The sequence below is a fragment of the Enhydra lutris genome, unplaced genomic scaffold, assembly GCF_002288905.1.
Source record: "Enhydra lutris kenyoni isolate GAN:26980312 unplaced genomic scaffold, ASM228890v2 scaffoldscaffold2, whole genome shotgun sequence".
NCBI classification, from domain to species: domain Eukaryota; kingdom Metazoa; phylum Chordata; class Mammalia; order Carnivora; family Mustelidae; genus Enhydra; species Enhydra lutris.
The window spans coordinates 53,913,424-53,938,436 of NW_019154086.1; the positions used below are offsets into that span (position 1 = coordinate 53,913,424).

At 40.9% G+C, this 25,013-nt stretch overlaps 1 protein-coding gene and 1 pseudogene across 1 annotated transcript; one reads left to right on the forward strand and one right to left on the reverse strand.

Annotated features, from left to right (window-relative positions):
• On the reverse strand, window positions 1-24,921 carry LOC111151483 (queuine tRNA-ribosyltransferase accessory subunit 2). Its single transcript, XM_022509500.1, has 9 exons — window positions 24,842-24,921; window positions 19,526-19,746; window positions 18,707-18,762; window positions 16,949-17,025; window positions 15,167-15,379; window positions 9,059-9,258; window positions 6,299-6,450; window positions 4,060-4,177; window positions 1-2,045 (listed from the first exon to the last, which is right to left on the reverse strand). The coding sequence occupies exons 2-9, from the start codon at window positions 19,723-19,725 to the stop codon at window positions 1,814-1,816; spliced, it is 1,248 nt and encodes a 415-aa protein (XP_022365208.1). The 5' UTR covers window positions 19,726-19,746; window positions 24,842-24,921; the 3' UTR covers window positions 1-1,813.
• On the forward strand, window positions 11,920-12,727 carry LOC111151493 (annotated as a pseudogene).
• Window positions 24,922-25,013: the final 92 nt, after the last annotated feature.

Here is a 25,013-nt window from a genome sequence, read left to right on the forward strand (position 1 = left end):
GACTTTAACAGACTTACATTAAAGGAAAAAACCATTTTTTCCAAATGTGCTAATAAGAAAAAGACCCAGAAAAATGAACAATACTTGAGCAGACTATCCAGTGTTTTGAACATAAATAACTCATAAATTTTATATGGATTCTGGGGTATTAATATTCCTCCAACAATGGATTTGGCATTGAAAAGGAATATAAACATATGAACAAGTCTAGTCCAATATATTTCAAAGCAAGCAGATCCTTGAGAGCAGACACTCTTTCTTAACTACCCTTGCCATTCATGGAGGAGAGATTATAGGAATGTCACGGGCATTCCTAACCACTAATAAAAAATAAAAAGATACCTAACATAAAAATAAAGTGACCACATAATAATTAAAAACAATGTTCAGTAATGCCCACTGAAATGAAAAAATAGCAAATTATAGCCTAAGAAAGTAAAACAAATATATTCCATGCTCCTACAAAAACAAAGGTGTTTTTTTGGTTCTGTTGGCTGCTTTTACAAAAACTATGTGTGGATATACTCTTACAGAAAACATGACAAACAGAGAAAAGCCCAAAGAAAATAAAAATCACCTGTCACATCAACACGAACGTCACTCCTCTGGTGAAAGCAGAAAAAACTCACAGAATTAGAGATGATCCAGGAAGGTCTTCCCAGTCTCAGGATCTGCTGATGCCAACTCACCAACCACTTCAAAAGTCACAGCCCGAACCGCTTTCTTGGCTCTCAAACGTCTCTACTATTGCCTGATTCCCGGCACCACTCCATTTTTACACCAGGCCAACAGGGATCAGGACACAAGAAGGCTGCAGAGATAATCTAAAACTTTTTGTTCCCCCCACATTACAGCTAGATAGAATCTTGGAAGTTCATGTAGTCTTACCCCCCTGCCTGTCCCTGTTTGTTCAGGAGGAAATAGGCATGGAGGGGGTAAGTGATTTGCCTGGTGTCACAGTTGAGCAGAACTGAAACCCAGTTTTCCAATTGCTGGGCCAGGGCTCCCTCCAAGTGAACACATGGTGAATGAATCTCCCCAAGTGATGGGGGCACAGTTATTACGTGGCGAGACTATTAATGAGCTTGAAGGGCAGACCACAGCGGATCTGTCTGTTCAGACGAAAGCATGTAGGCAAACTTTTGGCTCGTAACGGGCAACTGCATGGGCTCTCGGGAGACAAGTCACACACAGATCATGTGGTCAAATGAAGGCATGTGCCCTGGGCCAATTGATCCTAGGAGTGATGTGTGAGCCCCACATCCCATGAAGACGCGAGCCTAGTTAAGCCACAAGAGCCTTTTCTGATTGATTGCAGCAGGAAGGCAGCTGGGAAGGCAGAAGTGTCCAAGATGCTCCTGAGAATATAAGGATTAAAACTAGGAAACTCTTAAATCAGCCAGATTCCTTTTACAGTCAACAGTCATGCTGCTCGTGACCAATCATCTTTTCAAGCTCTGATCCAACTTCAGAACCCACATAATCTCATCAACCCCACTTCAAAGCTGTCCCTTCACAACTAAAGCTTTTGTCTTTGAATAAACGAATCTCCATTTGCTAAAAAAGAGTCATCACTGAAATACTAAAGGTCATGGTTCAGTTCTTTCTGATCAGTCTGGGTCACTTAAGTCCTGAGAAGAAATCTCTTGAGCCTCAAGTGGGCAGAGTTTGGTTCAAACGTTCCTTATTTATGGGCAGATCTCATTCTCCGATATAAACGGTTAAAGCCAAGTTCATTTCTTGTTCTCTTCTTCCCACATTCCAACAGCAGGACAGGCTCAGTGTGAAGAGTCAGACTCGAGTGTGCCAGGTCTCAAGATGCTTGCCTGCGGATGAGCTCTTTCAACTGTGCCAGTCTGTCGCTTTTTAGTGCTTCCCGGATGGAGTGGAAAAATCCAAAATAATGTTCAAAGTTGTGCATCATGAGCAGGACCCCAGCCAACAGCTCGTTGGTCACCAGCAGATGGTGGATGTACGCACGAGTATGATTCTTACAGCAGTAACAGGAACACCCTCTCACAAGTGGATCAAAGTCCTCCTGGTACCTGCCGAAGGAAGTCACAGTGATAGTCCAAACAATGAGGACTACAAGACATTCACAGCCTAGGCTATCTATTCAGCCAGTACATAAGCAATAATTAATAACCTCACTGGCAAATATAGTGCTGGACACCTGCTTAGGATGACAATGTGGTGACAAGTTAACCTAGAGCAAGATGAGTCAGGAAACTCGGGAGTCTTCTCCTGACAGACCTAACCTCCTGGACTGAGGCTTACAGAGAGCATTAAGAGAGAGCCCCGGGATCACTCCTGCACACTGAGCTTTGTTAGTCACACTGTAAGGGCACACAGTGACAGTAAATGCTGTTCTGAAGCATGACACACTTCTCACCCTCGCCACTAGAACTAGTACAGAAGACACAGTACGACCTTTCACTCCCAGAGTTTGTGTGTGTGGCTGGATTGCAAAGCACTTTGACATACACTGTCTTACTGAATCTCTGCAACCACTTTGGAAGACAGGCATTTCTATGGTCATTTCCCAGTGAAGACCACTAGGGGGGTCGAGAGGAAGGCCTCCAGAACTATAGAGCCTAGGCTTGATGTCCGATTCACAATTCACTTGGGCAAGTCACTTAACGTCCCTCTCTATCTGTTTTCTCATCTGCTATGGTAATAAGTGTAATAACAGCATCTACCTTAGGGAGTTATTATGAGAATTAAATGAATTAAAAGGATTCGCTCTTTCTCTGTCAAATAAATAAATAAATAAAATCTTTTCAAAAAGGGGGAGGCTGCTTGGGTGGCTCAATCTCTTGGGTGTCTGCCTTTAGCTCGGGTCGTGATCCCAGGGTTCCAAGATTGAGCCCCATGTCCGTCATGCTCCCTGTACAGCGGGGAGCCTGCTTCTCCTCCTCCCTCTGCCTGCTGCTCCCCCCTGCTGTGTGCTCTCTTTCTGTCAAATAAATAAAATCTTAAAAAAACAAAACAAAACAAAAGGATTTGGACATTGCTGGGCACATACTAAGCTATACTTAACACACACTACATATGTGTTACTTTTTATCAGCTATTAAAAAGAAGTTAAGGGGTGCCTGGCTGGCTCAGTCAGTAGAACATACAACTCTTGATCTCAGGGTTTTTGAGTTCAAGCCCCACAGTGGGCATGGAGCTTACCTTATAAAAAAAAGGAAGTTAAATGATCTGACCAAGGTTACAGAGCCAATGAGTAGTGCTAGGCTCTGAACTTGAAGTCTAGTGCTCACAGTAAGAAAACTACACTTTCCAGCTAAATCTACAATGTGAGGGAAGTTTAGTAGTAATACCATTTGAAAAACAGAAATGAATCTCCTCGGCTATTTTATAAGAAGTTAAATGAGTAAACATCACCATTTCAGACCTACAACCAAGAAGTCCCTATAAAATACAGATTAGACCTAGGCTTTTCATATTCTTTCATAAGTTTTCAAGTCTGTACTATTCTTAGACGTAAATTAAGTCCGAATCCCTAGAACGCTCCTTTACATAAGACCAAAAACACCCCAGCACTAAAGTGAGAATACCAAACTCACAGAAAAACCTCTCAGTGGTTCACTAATAATTACTACTTTGGGCCAAATACGAAGTTATAAGGTCTCTTAGTTCATTCTTCACAGAGGGAAATATTTTATTAAGATTTATAATCTGTATATAACCAAGATGACTTAATTTCCTTAGAATTGAAATGCTTTGTTGTTTTTTATCTTGAAATCTTTATTTTGCTCTGACATTATTTAAAGTAATCGGAAAGAGTAAAAGACACCAGACAATGGATTTGGTCTAATCTTTCTGACAGCTCTTCTAAAACAACAGTTATCTAGCCTCGGTTTTCTGACATGACAAAGTACACAAATTCATCTGCAGAAAAAACAAGTTTTTCTGGAACTGAATTTAAGAAGGCCCAAATAATATCCAACTATAAATATTTTATGAAGTCATAAACTGAAAAGAGAACAGTTACATAAACTTTTAAAACAGACTGAAATTAAAAAGAAATCAAAATCTAAAAAAATTCCTTACTTTTTTTCCTTCAGATTAATTTCAAATGATGTCATTTCTTGGTTGCAACTGGTTGTTTTAATCTTCTTTGTTTGATCCACATATTTTATTTCTTCCTGTATCCCATTTTGTTGTAATACTGAAGGACAAACCAACAAAAAGTCTTGAATAAAAATCAGATACAGACTGGCCATTGGGAGATTATTTTAGTTATATTTTATGGCCTTTGACCTTATAATTCCACTCATAAGAATTTATCCTAAGGAAATGACACAAGAAAAGTAGTAATATGGACCAAGATGATCACTGACATATTCTCTATAATATCAAAACTTGGAGATTCAACAATGTCTAAGCAAACTATGATTACAAGTAGATAATATATAATCTTACTGTCAAGCAGTGATTTTAAGAAAACAGTTGGGGAGAGAGAGTGTGTGTATGTGTGTGTGTTTGAGAGAGAGAGAGAGAGAGAAATTTGTGTGTATATACTGGAATTATGTCTTGTCATCATATACACGCAAATTAATTGTGCTTTATAACTGCTTATGTTCCAAATAGATTAAAAGTAGAATATGGTTTTAATTTATGTATTCTATATGGGGACCCTAGCCTTACACGGAACTCAGATTATCCAGAACTAAATGAAGACTTGAGTTGTTCCCTTGAACTCTTTAAGAAAGAACATTCCTGTATATATAAGGAAAACACCAGTCACTATGCAAAGAGCGAGCTATCTTGAACAGGGGCAAGCAGAGAAGTTTTACTGGAAATGAGTAGTAACAAACTCAGGGCAGCCCAAGGGGAATGGGCAGACAGTCCTAAGGAGGTAATTTTGTCCAGATCAAAGGAAAAAGAGAAGTGACCTGAGCATTGAGCAGAGGGCTGTTATAATTTTGCTGCCATGAATTTGCATACTGATGTGGGAAACCACAGTAATGCCCTGGCTTTCTGGAAAATCCTTATCCTAGGGGGAACTATACTAGTTCCTGTATTAGGCAACTTATTCCTCTATAATTTTCACTTTATAATTGACAAAATAATTTACTACATATACACATATACACCTATGATTAATAATACTACTTTAATGGAAAATGTTCAAACTATTTCAACTTTTCTAATCATAAAGAAACAGCTTTCTCTAGCCAAAAAGGAATCTGTTTGTTCTGGAGAACTGAATATCAGGTTCTTAAGTTTTGAATATTCATGGCACAGAATGATTAACAGCTACCCATGTCCTCGTGGAAATACTTAGGCTTGTAAATGAATATTTTATAGTATTTGTGGTATGCTTTTCTACCCATATACATTATGTTCTAGTCAGTTTAAAGGACAGCAAAACTGACCTCCTGGTATATAAGAATCTGACCAATCGGATTTGTTTTGTTTCCAGAAGTAATTCAATTTAGGTTAATGGTTGGGTAGCTTTACAAAACTGTTAATATCTTCTGGATGAAATTTTAATAACTTGTGGGGAATAAAATGAATCTTTAAGGAAGTCTCTGGCCCAAGTTAAATGTAAGGCCAGAGGCGACAGAGGTAGAATTCAAAGGACAGCAGGAAGCAGGGAAGGAAATCACACCTGTGAAGGCCAGAAGGCAGGTCAGGCGTGCAACATTCTCCAAAAATCTTGGTAGTTTTTCTAAGGGATCCTGGCCCATAGCCCATATCCCAATTCTTTTTCCACTGTCAGTCAAACGTTCAGACTCTGAAACTGATATTCATGACTTCTGAGTAACTAATCAATACAAGAAAATGGTGGTGCTTCAAAGCAATATTAGCGTTCACATCTCTGTGCGTAAAAAAAAAAAAAAAAGCCCAAGTAACACTAAGATCAGAGGGGTGAGAAACTCCCTATATTTTGATAGCATGGAGTGTGCAAAAAGCAGACAAGAAGTCTTCTGTGAAAAACTGAATTAACTTTGACCAAGTAATTCAAAGGTTTTCTGTTCTTAGATTTTCATCACTATTCATTCTGAATGTTCTTTTTTCAGATTGTTAATAGAAAGGGTTTTGTTTTTCTTGGTTCTCACTCTAAGATCACTCCCTAATATTGAGCTACAGGTATAGCACTAAGGACCCGGTTTTGTGTGCCGACATGCCAGAGCATACAGATAAGAAACAAACATGGTAGTTTTATATAAGGCTGGTGTTACAGTATGCACATATTTCTGGCTTGTGACTCAAGACCAATAATGAAGAGGAAACAGAAGAAACTTGAGGATAACACAGAGACTAATAACTTCAGAAGACCTACGTGTCTCTTCAGGGTTTGGCTGGTAATCAAAGCTGAAAGTCAGGGCACATCCCCGCTCTGTCACTTGATAAGGGAAAAAACTCTCAAATAAATCCACTCCCCTTTCGATACACTCGAGGACCTCATCTGGCCGGCTGACTCCACAGATAAGCCTGTGAAAACAATAGTAAGAACACTGACGTGAGGACAATGCTAGAAATGGAAGCAGAGACTCTTCCCAGAGGGCATTAAAAGTAGTCATAATGAGGGAACCTGGATGGCTCAGTCAGTAAAGTGTCTGATTTTGGCTCAGGTCATGATCTCAGGGTCCTGGGATTGAGCACCACATCGGGCTCCCTGCTTAGCACGGAGCCCGCTTCTCCCTCGCCCCCTCTTTCCCTATTCCTCTACCTCTCCCCCTGCTCATGTGCACTCTCTCAATAAATAAAATCTTTAAAAAAAAAAAAGTAGTAGTAATAATGAAACCCACCAATGACGGTTGCATGGCAGGCAACAGATAATAAGATGCGATAGAAAGAAGGGCTTTGGCAGCAGAGAGACCTGGGCTCCAATCCCAGTTCTGCCTTTTATTCACTTATTGTGCTACTTTGGGAAGGTTTCTTAACCATTCTGGGTTTTAGTTTTATAATCTTAAAAACAGGAGCGGTAATACATACCTCATAGATTTGTTGTAAAGATTAAGGAGGTATTTGAAAAAGCACACTGTCAAGTCTCTGGACCCAAACAGAAGTTCAATAAAGGTTAGTTTCCTTTCCCCTCCCACTCCTTCTAAAAAACCTTCCTAGTCTTCAACTGAAGTTTACACCCTATCTAACTACTACACAGATTTTCTTGAGAGTGCAAAGTTATATGTCAACTATACATCTATTTTTATTTTATTTATTTTTTTAAGCTTTTATTTATTTGACAGAGAGATGGGGAGAGAGGAAACACAAGCAAGGGGAGTGTGAGAGGGAGAAGCAGGCTTTCCACTGAGCAACACGGGGATAGATTCCAGGATCCCGGGATCAGGACCTGAGCCGAATGCAGATGCTTAGTGACTGAGTCTCCCAGGTGCCCCTATCAATTTTTTAAAAAAAATTTTTAAAGAGTGCAATTGTGTTTTTTTATTTCCTCCTCAAATCTTTCCATGTTTAAAGTATATTTGCCTAGGATTTTTTATAATTGGTTCAAGAAAGACATTTTTTATCTACTGTATTCTTCATAGGTTCATTTACAAAGCAACTCTTGCTCTCAGACTTTCAACTCTGACCATAAGATTTAAGACTCTATTTGACTTTCTTTATTCTTCTTTTATTTTCTCCATTAATAAAAAGTCTGCATGGTGGAATGAGATGGTATTTTCAGAGTTAACAGGTAAGGCATTGTGGGAGCGATCATACCACTCAGCTGGGTTTTGCCACTAAATCAAGAAGGGGAGGTGCACTAGATCAGGATTGGCTGGCTGGCCGGCTATCTTTTATGTTTGTTTTTCTACCCATAGTCCCTTTTATGAACTGGCAGAGAAAAGCTTACAGACTCCCTGATTTCTAAGAGAAGTCCAAAAAAGGCTTATGTAATATTAAACAACTCAAACACTTAAATATATGCCAGTTTTTCTGACTAGTTTCCTTCAACTAATGTAATGTTTTAGAACTCCTCTCCAACTGAAGCTGGCATTTCTACGCACATATAGAATGAAAACAATCCCAGCTCTCAAATCCAGTAACAGACATCTGTGAGCACTTAGCTCAAAGAAGTCAGAAAATGACTAGAAATACTAGTGCTGAATTGTTATCTGCACCAGAACAAAATCAGCACAGGGTGGGGAACAATGAATACAAGAGAGCTAGGTTAAAGCAATGGGGTAGGTGCTGCCCGGACTGCTGGAAGTATCTTGCTTTGGCTGAGGTTTCCAGGGTTGTATACGTGTGTAAAAATCCATCAAACTGTACATAGATTCACATACTATTGTAAGTTATACCTGGATTTTTTTTTAAGTGGTAACATTTATATATACTATATACCATCCAACAACCCAAGGGGCATAAAACAGCATCCTATAATCAAACCTCTTGATAGATCTGTAGGAAAAAAGCATGACTATTCATACCAAGTTGGATGAAAGACTAGGGTTTTAAAACAAAAAAGAAAAAAAAGAAAAATGTGGGTAGTCTAATAAGACATCAGCTGCACTTAGAACCTTGGGATTTTGAGCTTTGAAACTTGCAGATTGTTTCTCTATACCAGTACAGAGTGAATCCTGTTTATGGAAAGAACTAGCCCCATTAGTGTTGCCAGTCCTGTTGATTTCAAAAGTGACTTAGCTACCTGCCTCAAATCTAAGAACTTCTTCAATGTCCTTATTACTACAGCCCATGTTCATTCTGCTAGGCACCCCAGATCTGTCCTCAACTTTCCTTGATTAAGGCCAGAGTTCCACATGATTTTATACCTGTCCCCAGGTGCCATGTAATAATGAAGCAAGTAGACAAACACTGGAGTAAAAATGAGAAGAAACAGATAACAGTTGCCCTCACTTATGAGGATCAAATAAACTAATTCACTTGGCGATTGTCCTCATCTACATTCTGAAATCAAAAGCAGGAGAGCCGTGATGGAAACTCCCCCAATAGTCGGCCTCAGCAGACTCAGCCCAGAAAGGCCATAATCAGTTCATCAAAAGACATGTTCACGTAGAGACTCTGCATAATACACAATCACCAGCACTCCTGCCCTGAAGCCCCCGAAGCGTGGCCTGTGCCCTAACTGAACACTAGCCTTGGTTTGTCCTCCGGCAGCTCTGCAGTGACTGACGACAACAAGTACAGTCTAGTTTCCAGGGTTGCTGGATTCCCTTGAAAGCCATCCAGAAGGAAGCCGCCTACGGGCCGCTTGGCCGTCTCTCGTGCTGATCTCAGCCTCTCCTCCATCACGTCTCCACCTTCAATCACTCCAATGATGGCACTTCTCTGAAGGACCTAAGGGGAGAAAGGACTGAATGCTTTTAACTGTTTCCAGTAGTGAAGACCTTTGTTTAAATGAACTTCACATGGAAGAGATCTCGGTGCAGCTGCTACAGTTGAAGCATGAGATGGAGCTCCCTCCTCCCTGGGAACCTTGTGGGCTCCAAAACACACAACTTGAAAGCCACCCAAACAGATAAGAAAAGACTGAGGAGAAATTGAGCAATCGATACATGCAGTCATGTTTGGTCTTAGGTTAAATTAAACACACATTGAGCAAGTATTATGAGAGGAAAAGGACAAAAGGATCAGTTTTCATTCATTTAAATGACTATTCAGGCCGCTTTAGAGATTTATTTATTTTTTTTTTTTTTTTGACAGATCACAAGCAGGCAGAGGCAGGCAGAGAGAGAGAGAGAGAGAAAGAGAGGGAAGCAGGCTCCCTGCCGAGCAGCGAGCCCGATGTGGGGCTCGATCCCAGGAACCTGAGACCATGACCCGAGCTGAAAGCAGAGGCTTTAACCCACTGAGCCACCCAGGCGCCCTCAGGCCTGCTTTAGGCTTGCTACCCCCAAGTCTCTCCATTAGAGAGAACTTTAAGAACTCTGTGGTTGGGATAACTTACCACCTGTTTGGAAAAAAATCAAACTACACCACACACCATCCTCAAAAAGAAATCCCACGTGGCCCTCTAATCTAAACATACAAAAGAGTTACACAAATCTGAAAAAGATATATTCAAGTTTTTATAATCTTGGAGTAAGGAAGGTCTCCCTAAGCAAGCTAAAGCTTACCAGAAAAGGCTAATGTATTTGAATACAAAACTTCTCTAGTGAAATATACTCTCAACAAAGGCAAAGGAGAGCTCACTGCTTATTGGAATAGACAAAAACTTATACCATAGAAAACCTCTAACAAATCTTCTATGGAAACGACAACCCCATAGGAATCAGGGCAGGTATGTGAATGTGAACTTCAATGATACCAAGTAAATGTGAATGCCCTATACACACATGGAGAGCTAACCAAAGCTCACCAGGAAAGAGATACAAAATGGAAATAGTTAGATACCACTTTTGCCCATCACTCTGACAAAATAGTTAAAAGACAGAGAGCAACACTGTGGAGGTAAAAGTGTTAGAGAAATACCACATATTCTGATAATGAGAGAAAGTACAGATTAGTTCAGCTTCTTGGGAGCGCTAGTAGACAATATTCTCAAAATGTCAATTCTTTTATCTTTACATCCTAAAATTCCACTTCTAAGAATTATTCCTACAAATATATTCATTCATATGCATCAAGGTCTATTTACAAAATGTTTACAGTAATGAAAACCTGGAAACAACTTAAACATACATCAATAGAGCAAAGGCTTACAGGAATTCTGATATACTCGTAGTACGGCTTCCTACGCAGGTGTTAGAAATAATGCAGCAGATACAGCACTATAGGCACTGACAGAAAGAGTTTTGAGCTATTGCTAAACAAAAACAAGCACATTTCTGAATATATGATCATACTCATGTAATGAAAACCCCATACAGTAAAGCATATATAAACACTATGTGTATGCAACTAAGAAGTAAAAATGCAAAGCAACAGGGGCTCTCTGGTAGAAGAGAATGGGAAGAGAGCCTGGAGTGCTGTGAAGAGGGAATTTCGCATCTCAATTTAAGTAGGACGGACATAATCAGAAAGAACACTTGGACTGCTGTATGAAGAATGATTTAAGAGTGAGTATGGCTAAAGGATACGCAGGAGGCAAGTTTAATAATTCGAATGAAAGACGAAGAGGACCCAGTCTAAGGGAGTGGCAGTGGGTGAAGGGGAGGGACAGGATCTGAAACTTCATCAGAAGGTATGATCAACGGGGCGCCTGGGTGGCTCAGTCAGTTAGGTGTCTGCCCTGGACTCGAGTCGTGGTCTCTGGGTCCTGGGATTGAGTACCATGTCAAGTTCCCTGCTCTGCTTTTCCCTCTCCCTCCTTGTGCATGTGCTCTCTCTCTCTCAAATACATAAAAATCCTTAAAAGAAAAAAAAAAAGAAGGTACGATGAACAAACTTGACTGATTAGTTGCCCATGAGAGGATGAAAAGTCTAGGATGACTGTTTTGGAAGTCCAGGGATAGGATGGGAAGAGCAATGACAAGGAATCCTAGGAAAACAGTGGAGGGTGACGCAAGATGATCATTCTGTTTTGTGCGTTCTGAGTCTGAGGTCAGCAGCCACTGAGGACACGTGTGCAACAAATGTGACTACCCAGGCTGGAACTGTGGACACCTGGCACACTGCTGCCACTCCCCACAGCAGACATGGCTGACAGATACTCTCTTCCTGCTGTGCCCAGGCACAGCTCCAAGCACAGTAGGATGAAATCCATTTGCCTTCACTGGCCTAGGAAGAAAAGAGAGCCTACACCAGAATGTTGGAGAGCTTCAGTATTTAAGAGCATTCAGAATAATAAGATCCAGTGAGTAAAAAAGGAAGAAATCACAGGAAAAAGGAAAGATGTATGCAGACATACAAAGCAGGTAGTTACATGGACCTGCCCCTAAATGTGTCTAAATGTGACTGGCACAGCCCTATCTGGGAAATCCCCTTTCATGGACATAAGAAGCATAATCATATAATTTATTGTTTAAAATGGAATACATGTGCCCTTTCCACCAGCCATCCAAGATGCCAAAAGGAAAGAAGGCTAAGGGGAGGAAAGGGGCCCTGGCCCCTGCTGTCATGAAGAAACAGGAGGCCAAGAAGGTGGTCAATCCCCTGCCTGAGGAAAGGCTCAAGAGTTTTCACATTGGACAGGGACATCCAGCCCAAGAGGGACCTCATCTGCTGTGTCCAATGGCCCCACTACATCCAGCTGCAGCAGCAAAGGGCTTTTCTCTATAAATGTCTGAAAGTACCTCCTGCAATTAACCAGTTCACCCAAGACCTTGCCCCTGGACCACTAAGCTACTCAGCCGCTAAAGCTGGCCCACAAATACAGACCAGAGACAAAGCAAGAGAAGCAGAGATTGTTGGCCTGGGCTGAAAGAAAGCGGCCAGCAAAGGGAATGTCTCCACTAAGATGCCACCTGTCCTTCCAGCTGGGGTTAAGAGTCACCACCTTGGTGGAAAACAAGAAGACTCAGCTGATGGTGATTGCACATGATGTGGATCCCATTCAGCCTGTTGTCTTCCTGCCCATCCTGTGTCATAAGATGGGGGTTCCCTACTGCATTATCAAGGGGAAGGCCAGGCTGCAGCGTCTGGTCCATGGGAAGACCTGCACCACTGCTGCTTTTCACACAGGTTAACTTGGAAGACAAAGGACCTCGGGCTAAGCTGCTGGAAGCTGTCAGAACCAACTACAATGATAGATATGATGATATCTGCCATGACTGGGGAGGCAATGTTCTGTATCCAAAGTCGGTGGTTCACACAGTCAAGGTGAAAAAAGGCAGAGGCTAAAGAACTAGCCACCAAACTGGGTTAAGTGTGCACTGCTGAATTTTCTGTATGCAAGAGTAATAAAAAGTGCTCTTTCAAAAAAAATATGAGACACATGAAAGCATAAAAAGGGGTGCTATTAATAATCATGTCAAGACAACAGCAGATCATAGGGATAGAAAGAGGGACCACTGCACAGCAAAAATGTGAAGTGTAAGGCTGACTAGCACAGAAGAGGGACTAGAGGCTCAGCCAGCTGTTCTAATAATCATGCCATCACACTCCCTGTCCTCCCTTCTACTCATGGAAACATTACTCATCCTACAAGGATAATTACTGGCTCAAAACAATTGCTAGTGAGCAACACTAACAATCAGGACCCACGGCAGTGTCCCCATGCTGAACTCTTACTGCAGATACCCAGAGTTCTATTCAGAATGACAACCAAGTTTCCTCTATGATTTTATGTACACTAACTTTATCAGTCAATTAAATTTTTTATTGGTACACTCAAGATAACAATGTTCCTCAATCTCAGGGCACTTTGCCATTGTGGGACCTGACCACTGCTCAGGATTACTCCACATAAGTGAAGTCAACACTGAATTCTCCCCTCTGCTCGCACCTTCTCTTCTCTCAAAAGCTCTGCTCTTTCCTAGTGACTGCATCCTTTCCCAGCTTCATTCACTCTGCTAGCAGGCTCTCTGGTCCACCGCCACAGCTTCATCCTCCCCAGCCCAACATAACCAGCCACCATCAGCAAGCATTTACTGAGGGCTTACTTATGTCAGGTATTTGGTACATGATGGAGATACAAAAAGGACATTCAAAAATTGAGTTTAAGGAGGTCACAATCTAATGAAGACAAGCACATACAGAAATCATCGCACTACGAAATGACTGGAGCTATAATACAGTCACGTACAAATTAAAGGAGGTGGCTGAGGATGAACAGAACTTCCTGGAAGGGTCAGGGACAGTTTCCTAGAATGAGGAATGGAATGCAATGAGCCGGATCTGGAAGCAAGAGACACAATATGGCTGGAGATAAGAAAAAAAGAAATAGTCAAGAAGGAAGTCCATGTACAGCCCCAGCAGAATGAAACAGGGTAATGCCTCAGGGAACTGCGGGTGACTAAGAAGGGCCACAGCCACAGGAGAAAAGTGGTCGGCACTGAGCTGGAGGAACAGGCAGAGGCCATGTCACATCAGAGTTGAAATAGAGAGTCATTAAATTCTCTTTGGGAAGTCGATATGGGATCCTATTTGTGTTTTATGACGATCTCTCAGATAGCAGGGCTGACGATGGATTCGATGGAAACAAGAAGAGACAGAATAATTAAAAGGTAATGTCTACATAAGAGATGATGAGGTTATTATGCCTCAAGGTGGTGAGAAGAAAGATGGGGAGAGGGGGCAGATCCTAGATATATTTAGGGAGATGGAATCAAGAAGAAGCAAACCAGTGGATATTAAACCGGATATTAAAAAGAGCCTTGAGGGGCGCCTCGGTGGCTCAGTGGGTTAAGCCGCTGCCTTCGGCTCAGGTCATGATCTCAGGGTCCTGGGATCGAGTCCCACATCGGGCTCTCTGCTCAGCAAGAAGCCTGCTTCCCTCTCTCTCTCTCTCTCTGCCTGCCTCTCCGTCTACTTGTGATCTCTCTCTGTCAAATAAATAAATAAAATCTTTAAAAAAATAAATAAATAAATAAATAAATAAATAAAAATAAAAAGAGCCTTGAATGTGGAATTTAAGAAACAAAACAGATGAACATAGGGGAAGGGAGGGGAAAAAAATTAGACAAAATCAGGGAGGGAGACAAAACACAAGGGACTCTTAAACTCTGGAAAACAAACTGAGGTTTGCTGAAGGGGAGGTAGATGGGGGGACGGGGTAACTGGGTGACGGGCATTAAGGAGCACATGTGATGTAATGAGCACTGGGTATTATATACGACTGATGAATCGCTAAACTTTATCTCTGAAACTAATAATATACTCTATGTTTATTAATTGATTTCAAGGAAAATTTTTTTAAAAAGGGAAGACTCAAATTGCTGGGCTGAGGACCTTGGTGGCTACTATGAACTGAGACAGGAAAAGGTTTGAGGAGATCAGATACTGAGTTTGGTTACCTGAGTTTGAGGTGCATGTGAAGGGATATTCTAGTAGAACCCAGCTGAAGTCCACTTTATGTCATTCTGAAGCCACACAGAGCAAGCTTGATTATCCATGCAATTTCAGAATTATTCAGCAAATAAAACCAAGGTGAGGCTGCCCAGGGAAAACACCCAGAGTGGGGAGAAAAAAGAGCCCAAGACAGAATTCTAGAGAGTTAGGATACTTGTGGTTCAGGAAAAGAAAACAGGGGAGTAAGATATCAGGAATTGAGAAGCAGAGAAGCAGGAGGAGCAAAGGCAAGAGTATGGAACGTCAGTAAGCGAGAGTTTCAAACAGAAAGGAGTGGTGGGCAGTGCATCCTTACCTCTGACTCTTCCTGTAGCCGTAGACAGTTATCCAGGAATAGAAGCGATCGATCAACAGACTTTCTGGCTCTTTTTATAGAAGTGGCTTCCTCACAAGACGCCTCTCCATCTGAGAGACACTGGAACCAGTCTGGCTGAAGGGCCTGCTGAATTGCCATGAACTTGGAAGCAGTCATTTCCACTCGTCCCCCAAGACCCCACACGGACACAGACTGCCTCGGAACAAAATGATGAGGAATCAGCAAGAGTAAGATGTAAATCAAAAGGAAATAGTAAAATGATAGAGCAATACTGAATTTAATTCTTTATAAATGGAGAGATGGTGGCATTTCATTATCTTAGACATGGAGGGTAGAAGAAGCTTCCTTTATTATATCCTAATTCTCTGAGCACCTTATAGCTCATAGAGAATCCATCCGTGGCCACAGAGCCAGCTTCTGAGCTAGTCCCAAGAATTCTTTGTTAAACTTTTCCAGTTCAGTGTTCCATTCCCTGAGACCCCACCCCATGCATGTTGTCCCTAAACAGATCCACAGGCTTTGATCTTTCTCTGTCTTTGATCACATTGTTCCTTTTGGCTGAAATGCCCTCCTCCTACTTCTCTGCCTGGTAAAATACCATGCATCCGTCAAAACAAAGTTCAAGTATCATCCTCTATTGACCTCCCAAAACCTTTCTGGGCATAATCCATCACTCACTCTCCTAAGCTCCGATAGCAATTTGTACTTACATCTTTTATAGAAACGATAGTACTGAGAATCCCAATTCCTGTTTGTGCCGCAAAAGCCTAGCCTAGGGCTTCATACATTAGTGAAGGTTAGTAAGTGTTTACTGGATCGAGTTAGATACAGATACAAAGAAGTCAGAATGTACAGAAGCATCTCTATATGATGTTCTTTCTTGGTTACTCCTTCCTGTATAGTACCTTTCTTCTTAGAAGAGACTGACAAGGACATAAATGGGGAAGCCACAGAGTCTTTTTATTCTGGCCTAAGGCTTAAGAACATCGTTTAAATGAATCCTCTCTCCCTTACAAATGGGGGTAGATAACTGAGGTAAAAATATTCTTTTGGATTAAAATTACAAAATAAAAAGAAGTTTAAAACAGAATAATTTAAAATACTTCATCTTAGATAAGATGAACAGACATCGTTGACATCAATAAAGTGGGTACAAGAAAAGTAGTCGCATTTGTAAAGCAGGAGCACACACAGAGGACTTGCCAGAACGTAGCCCTCAGGGACAAGACCATTGTGCCATGTCTCAGGTGGAAACTTTTAACGAAGTCCTTTAGATACTGTTCTTCACTAGCTAAAATCTCTGGCTGTGAACCCAGCTTTTTCAAACGCTATTCTAAAAGCAAGCAGTATTATACCGAGATTCTACTATATATAGTCATACATGTGATAACACTCATCAGCAACTTTCCTAGCGCTTCCTGAGGTTGTTAAAACTGCAAATAAAGCATGGCATAAAAAAACTAGTGCTTTCTACCATCATAGCAATTTCTTTTTTTGCCATGTACTTGACCCTCTTTCATCCCCCAATTTTTTGTAAGAATGAAAATGCTGAGGATATATTCCTCACCTTAACCCCGTCTGCAGGCAGCCCTACTTTAATTCCTATAAACCACTCATGCCATTATGTTCCTCGAAATAAGAAGGTATAAAGGGGCCAGGAATGGGCTAGCATCCCGGGCAGTGGGATCTAGCATTGAAAGGATACAATAGGCTGACTTTTAGGACAAAGCTGCAGCCCTGGAGGCCCTTCTGAGAACACACCTTGTTTGTTACATAACCGGCTGGGCAGGGGCTGACTGGATCATGCAGGGAACAGTACAAGAGCGATTCCGGCATGCCTGTGCAAACATAAAAAAGAACTCCTGAAAGCACTTACATCAACAATTGCACTGTGTTGTAACGGACAGCAGCTTCATATACGTACTGCTGGATAAAGCATCTCTAGATATAGTATCCTGTTCATAATTATAAGAGGCCTGTCAATATGAATGAAAAGATTACCTTTAAAATCTACTCATTTGAAAAAAGAATTAAATGTTCGTGTAGCAATGAGTTGCTACAAAGGAAAAGTGTATCTTAAAGTATGAAATACAATAAAAATGTTTAGTGGCATGTTGCCCCTACTTGATTTGTCTTAAAAAATATATAATATCAAGTATGTTCATTTTAGGTACCATCCAATGGAACTAGCCACTGGAAAGACAAAATGATATGGTCAAAAGGTAATCTCACTAATAATAAAGCCATCCCACATCATGGCACCTAGGAGCAGAATTACAGGGAAGCTACAAGACACTGAAAATGGACTGAATTCTCAGTAAGTTTCATTGACTCAAGATGACAATTTCTTGGGTTCTTTAGTCAAAAATACAGTCATTTAAAAAAAAATTTTAAGTGCTTACTAATCCATATGTGCTTAAATTTCCCATGCTACCTTAAATTTTCATTTAAAAAAAAAATTCACTGAAAAAAGGCCCAGAAAACAAAGCAAGCAAAAAACAAACAAAAAAAAAACCCCAACTCTGCAGTTCTCCACCTATTTTCCCACAATTTCAATTATTATAGTTATCTCTAGAAAGCTTTTTAAGCTATTTTCACTTAATTATATGCTTGTATACTTTAAAGCTGGTTTTAAAATTGGATTCAGCCCAAGGAAAACATTACATAAAACCTTATACTTAAAAACAGGGCCTTGTGACCAACGAGTCATCATGCAATTCCCCGACAGAAGCAGAGGACCGAATAACCAATGGAAACAGAATCTTCATTCACTTAAATGAGTCTTAGATATTGAGAGACAGCTCAGGACAAAGTGGTCTGCAGAAGAATGGATTCTCTAGCTGCCAATGTGAAGCTTTTCCTATAAACAAATGGATACACGCATCTCCATATAAAATCTATTTCTGAACAAAAGAGAATATTAACATACCAGAATACAGCTACAGATATACACTTCATCTTTGGCTTCATCTTATGTTTTAGGCTCAAACATGGCTAGACTGCTTTGGATCTTAGGTATATCTCATGCAATTTCTTACCTCTGGGTCTTTGCTCTGTGCTTGGGATATCTGCCTACACCTCTCTATCCCCACCACTGTGCCCACCTCCCGACCTGGCTAACTTCTACTTTTCCTTGACTCAGATAAGTACCCCTTGTTCCTCCCTTTCTTAAGCATCCTTTCCTTAGTCTGACCTCTGTCCACATGAACCCTACAGCAAGTTATGTGCTCCTCCCTCTGGCCTATCCTGGTACATGTACACATTCCTAATCTTGCAAATGAGGTCCCTGCATCGTACTAGAATTACGTATTTATCTTTATTCCAGACAGGCTCTGAGTTCCATTAAGGAAGCAACTGTTCCTACTCATCTTTGAATCCCCAGTGCATAGTTCTTAGATGCCCAATTAATGCTCATTAAACTAATCAATAAGTAAATGTATGAATAAAAGATCAGTCAACAGCACCTCCAAACTTCAAATTAATACATCACAAAGCAAACAAAAATAACCTAATTTTTACCTATAAACTTTCCAATTCCTTCCTTATATTCTGCCAAGACTTCATGGTGTTCTGCCCTATAAGCAAAACAGAAAAATACATAATAATGAATCATTCTACAGATACTATGCAACAACTGGAACCTACTTCACCCAAACAAGCTACGTGACAGTAAATGTGGTCTTGAACAACAAAGTACACCATTATTCAAGAGTCCCAACTCATTAGGCTGTGTTCATTAGCCAGAGTACAGGTCTTCAATTTACAACTAGTTCGGGGCAAACAGAAATTGGCAAAGATCAACAACTTCCAAATGCCCGGATTTTCTTCTTCCCCTCTCCCCTTTAAAATCACTATTATTAACACAATATTGCAGAGTTATTTCATCATACAGCAGGTTCTTCAATTAAGCATAAAGTCAGTACATACATTATATAAAATGATCTAACTTCATTAGTTTTGTTTTCATTAAGCAGGACTATCAAGTACAGGTGCAGATACAGGGAAACGTCTAAGGCTGGTGCATGAAGATAGCCTCTAGAGTCCAAGTTTAGTTCTCACAGTGCATTCCCTGCCCTGTCACCTCTGGGAGTGGCGGCAATGAGGGCCACCATCCTGGCACCATTGGATCAGAGGACTAGTGAAGCAGCTCTGATACGTAGGTCTGGCCTTCCAGATTAGGGCCAGATGATGTATAACACTTGACATCTCCTGATTTCATTCTCAAAATCTATAAATTTTGTGCATATAATCAAAAAAGTCTTTTTCTTCACTGCACCTTATTGAGGTATCTGAGCTGCTGGCAGAGTTGCTACTTAAGTGATTGGGTCTAACACTTACAACGAGGACAGCGTAAGCTGAGCCATGGCAGGAAGCCCATGGATAGTATGCAGTGTCTGATGGGTCAGGTGTGGGGCAGAGCCGGTCTTGGTGTACAGAAGGCAGGCTGGAATATCCATGGTGCGGTCCCCTGCTTTGCCCAGGTTTTTTATTTTTCCTAGGCGACAGCCATTAACAACCTTGGTAAGACTCAGCTTCATCCTAAGAGATTCCTCTAGGTCCTAATAAGAAAAGAACAGTAAATTCAGGAGTTCCATGACATCTAAATGCTAAGTACTTTACAAAGCAACCTACACGATGATGAATGACAGCATGTTTATTACTATTTCCAGTCTACAACTGTTTTAGATATTAGGAAGAAGGAAATGGAAGAAGATAGAGAGTAAGACAACTTCCCCCCAAAGACCCAGAGCAAAATGATGACATCAACCACATTTAAATTCAGTGGTGGAATTTTTATCTGTACTGATGAAAATCAAACAAATGGAAGGACAGGAGTAAGGACTAAGCACAGAAAAGTGTGTGCACTCTTTTGCCAAAGGCTAGTTTTCAGCCTTGAAAATGTGTATAGAAGAAAGCCACACTGTTTAGGCCATATTAATTACTAATTTGATCCATTTTTCCATTCTCCAATTTGAGAGAATACTACGCAACATAACAATTTCTCCTAATATGTTGTTAAATAAAGAAAGCAGGTTCCAAAACAGTGTCCTGGTGTTTACTAAATCATATGGAACAATATACACCAAAAGATAGAGCTTATCTCTGAGACTTGAGATTATTTTCCAATTTGTTCTCATATGGTGTCGAAATAAAGGTGAGAAATCACATGGAGCATACATGCAATTCATAAGCAGTTCAGTATTACTTTTTATCAGGGATCTTGGCGGACTAGTTCCTGGTCCTTTTGGGTAACAGCCCTGAGGCTGATCTTGTCCATACAGCTAGCACAGATCCACCCTCAGGGTCAGGCTCAAACAAACCATCTCAAAGACTGAACAACAAAATCAGAATCACATTATTTAATCTGAAAACGAAGAAAGGAAGGAGGACCAGTTGCTGTATTCATGCCCCGTAGGGTACCACACAGGAATCTAAATGCCACGTGAGCATATTATCTGGAATAGGAAGGGTAAGTAATGATTAGATATGTAAAGAAAACTGAAGGGAAACCCACTGGTTCTGTAATACAACCAAATCAGATACCCCAAGGTTAAACACAGGCACTCTCCAAGAGAGAAGCAGCAGCTAAATCTGGAAGCCCAGACTCTTGGCTTCCAAGGCTTAGCTTTCTCTTGGGGACCTTTTAGACCTATCTTTGTGGAAGGAAAAAATGAACATATTCTAGGAGTCCCTATCTCCTAACAGAAGAGTTTCAAATGTGATTAATCATCTGCTCGATTCTGAAAGCATTTTCTCTTATCTCCTTTTCCTCGCTGTTCCCTCAACTGAAGAAATAGATGTCTTCATTCTTAACCCAAGGTCTGGTTGGGAGCTCTAGAGGACACTGGCCACCATGTTCTTAGATGCAGAGATGGGTTCTCCTGTGATACAATGCACAAAACTTTAATCCCCATATTTTTAAAGATAAAATTCAAAATCCTCAGCTTAGTGTACTGAACCCACTGGGTCAGCTAGAGAGGAATATCCACTTGACTATCTCCACGGTGCAGGACTCTGATGCTATGTACTCCCATCTGCTGTTTGGGGCTTCTTTTTTTTTTTTTTTTTTTTTTTTGAAAGATTTTATTTATTTATTTGACACAGAGAGAGAGATCGCAAGTAGGCAGAGAGACAGGCAGAGAGGGAGGGGGAAGCAGGCTCCCTGCTGAACAGACAGCCCAATGCGGGGCTCAATTCCAGGACCCCAAGACCATAACCTGAGCCAAAGGCAGAGGCTTAACCCTCTGAGCCACCCAGGTGCCCCTGTTTGGGGCTTCTTAAGAGTCCCATCCTAATGACAATAAATCAACATGTCACCAAAAAAAAAGGCAAACAAGGAAAAGTAGATGGCTGCATTTAAGAAAAAGTATTATAATAGATAAATTGCTATTGTCAGTGATCCTCTGTGTCATGAAAATGAATACAACTATTAGAAGGCATTAGAAAATGCCTTTCAACTGGAAATAAATATTAAAAAAAAAAAAAAAAAAGCATGCAACTTTGCCCGGAGCTAGAAGAACCACACTATCCTTTCCCCATTCACTGTTCAGGTTATGGTAATTTTTATAAGTGCACCAATTCTCTAAGGGCTCAAATACAACAAGTTTTTATTATGGGGTAATGTAAACATAAATATGCACATACACATATTATGTACATTTTTTTTAAAACATGCTTTGGGAGGGATATAATCTAAACCAAGCAAATTTCTCAAGAAACAAACCAATAGTCTCCAAAATATTAACTGACTTTTATTTGCCTCTGTCATCACCCTCTCCCCTGTGGGTCACTCACTGTAGGTATCTTCTAAGATTTGTGCTGTTATGCTTTTCTTTTTTTGTTTAAAGATTTTATTTATTTATTTGACAGATCACAAGTAGGCAGAGAGGCAGGCAGAGAGAGAGGGGGAAGCAGGCTCCCCGCTGAGCATAGAGCCTGATGCGGGCTCGATCCCAAGACTCTGAGGTCATGACCTGAGCTGAAGGCAGAGGCCTTAACCCACTGAGCCACCTAGGCGCCCAGTATTTTGCTTTTCTAAATATACATTCACACTTCACTTTTACAAACAGAGTTCCCGGGGAAGTCTTAAAGAAAAGCCATTAAAAAATAATCTGGAAATGCTTCACGGAAAAAATTTTATCACTTTCAGGATAAGTGATAAGCTGTCAGTGAATTATGCCTTCACGAGGACTAACAGAGATTCCCTGCACTTCTGGTAGCACTGTACCTGTCCTAACACTTCCAGTGTCACACGTGCCCCGCCACGCCCCAGCATTCCCTCAGAAGAAGGGATTTCTAAAATTTTTTTTATATGACTTCTCTATAGACTGTCATGACTGTGATATGCTAAGGGAAAAGAGCAAGCTTAGGCGAGCACATGTTTCAAAAGAAACAAAACCGTTTCAAAGAAAAACCGTATATATATTCATAAACACACAAGTAAACATACATGCTACAATGTTTGTATATGCATAGAAAAAAGTCTGAAGGATTTCTAAACAATATGGTGCACTGAGCTGACTCAGAAAGACACAGAAATGATGGGGGTGGCTGGGTGGCTCAGTCGTTAAGCGTCTACCTTCAGCTCAGGTCATGATCTTAGGGTCCTGGGATGGAGCCCTGCATCGGGCTCTCTGCTCAGCGGGGAGCCTGCTTCTCCCTCTCCTACTCCCTGTGCTTGTGTTCCCTCTCTCGCTGTCTTTCTCTCTGTCAAACAGATAAATAAAGTCTTAAAAATTTTTAATAAATAAATAAATAAGTAAAATTCTAGTAAACAATAATAGAAGATGAAACAGAGACTATTCAGAGGTAGAGTATTCTAAAATCTTTACACTATTTGGGAGGGGAGAGAGAGAGATAATGAATCATGTCAAACTGTTAAGTATGTGCGTCAAAAATTTCAAAGTAACCATTGAAAGATTAATGACAGAATGCATAATTTCTGAAACCATTGGTGACGGATGGGGGATGATAAAAAAAAAACTGGTTAATATAATAAAAGGCAAGAAAGAGGAAAAAAGAACAAAAAGCACATGAAATATAGAAATACAAAATAAGATGGCAGAAGTAAATTTAAATATGCCAGTCATCACAATATAAGTTATACAATTTCACATAATGACAATAGTAGCAACTAACATTTATTGGGCATTTACTGTCTTTTACATATTAACCCTGCTAAAATGTATCATCAAATTGACCTCGTAAGACAGATGCTATTATTAAGTGCATTTTACACATGAGATACTGAGGGTAATAGAGTCACCATCTGGGAAGAGGCAGAGCCAGGACTTAAATCACGGAAGTTTGGCTTTAGAGGTTGTATCTAGTTGGCCGACAGCCAATTAGAAGTTCCTTCTTGTCCATACACATATGCAGTTTTACATATTAACTGTAATGTTAAGATACAATTTTATAGCCATATTTTCCATTTTGTGTAGTGTTACTATTGTTCTGGTTTTCCCTTATCTTCTTTCTCTGCCTCTATTCACCCTCCCAGCCTCTACAACCTTTCTCCATACTCATACAAATATTTAAACATACTCGTATATGGGAGGGGATTTTTTTTTTTAAAGATTTTATTTATTTATTTGACAGACATCACAAGTAGGCAAAGAGGCAGGCAGAGAGAGGAGGAAGCAGGCTCCCTGCTGAGCAGAGAGCCCTATGTGGGGCTGGATCCCAGGACTCTAGGACAATGACCTGAGCGCAAGACAGAGGCTTTAACCCACTGAGCCACCCAGGTGCCTGGGGATTTTTTTTTTTTTTTAATGGAAACATACCACACGGTATGTACTTCTCTACAGTTTGCTTTTTCCCAGGAGGAAATGGATATCTTTCCTGGAGAAGAGACACAGAACTAACTTACCCTTTTAAAATAACTACTTCATGATATTACATAAATTGGGTGTGACACAATTTATTCAAAAATCACCCTTCTGATGGACACTCAAGTTACAGAGCAGGTCCTGTGATCTCTGCAATAGTACGAGGACACAACTTCCCTGATCTCATTTTCACCCTTCTCAAGTCTAGCTTAGTTTATGTTTCCTGGCAAAGCGCTGTGTTTATATTGATTTTTCTTCGTTACGACATTCCAATGATTTAGGTTTGCCAATGAGTAAATCCAGGGTCCGCGTTACTAAGGTTTCCTCGGGCCATAGAGCCACAAAGCTGAGTCCAAGCTCCCACTGTAAACCACTGCCCTGCCTGACAAACCCACGTATCCTAGGAAGTACCTCCTCTGGGAACATCTAAGTTCAGTCAATAAGGATGGATTTTTCTTCACTCCATGGGCACCCTCCAGTGGCCCCGACCGCACGAAGCCCTAAGCAGAAGGATTCGAGATCGTCCCAACCCTCCTAAGTATTCTGTGCAGTCCAGAAAACACTTCCGGCTGAGAGCCTGATTCTTGAGCAGAGGCCGGTAATGGAAAGGGGGTCCTTTGCTTTCTGAGATGCAGTGAAGCTTACACGATTTGGGAGAATCTGGACTTTGAGAAACCAAGATCCGCCAGGACAGCCAGAAAAGGGAAGGCGAAACATGTCAGGATTCTAACTACAGTTACTGCAACACAACGAGTACGCGTCTGGGCGCCACGTGACTCATCCGCCCGTGGTAGCCCTCATTCTAACAGGTAAAGGGGGCACTTACCTGCACACCTCCCAACTTGTTTTCGCCTTGAGACCCCTCAAACTCCTCGTAGTTCGCTACCACGTGTTCGGCTTACAGAATTCTCGGCCCCCTAAACCACCGCCTCCGCTGCTGAGCCAATCAGGGAACACTGCGTCATCACCGGGCGCCAGGAAAAGGCAAAGGTGATATC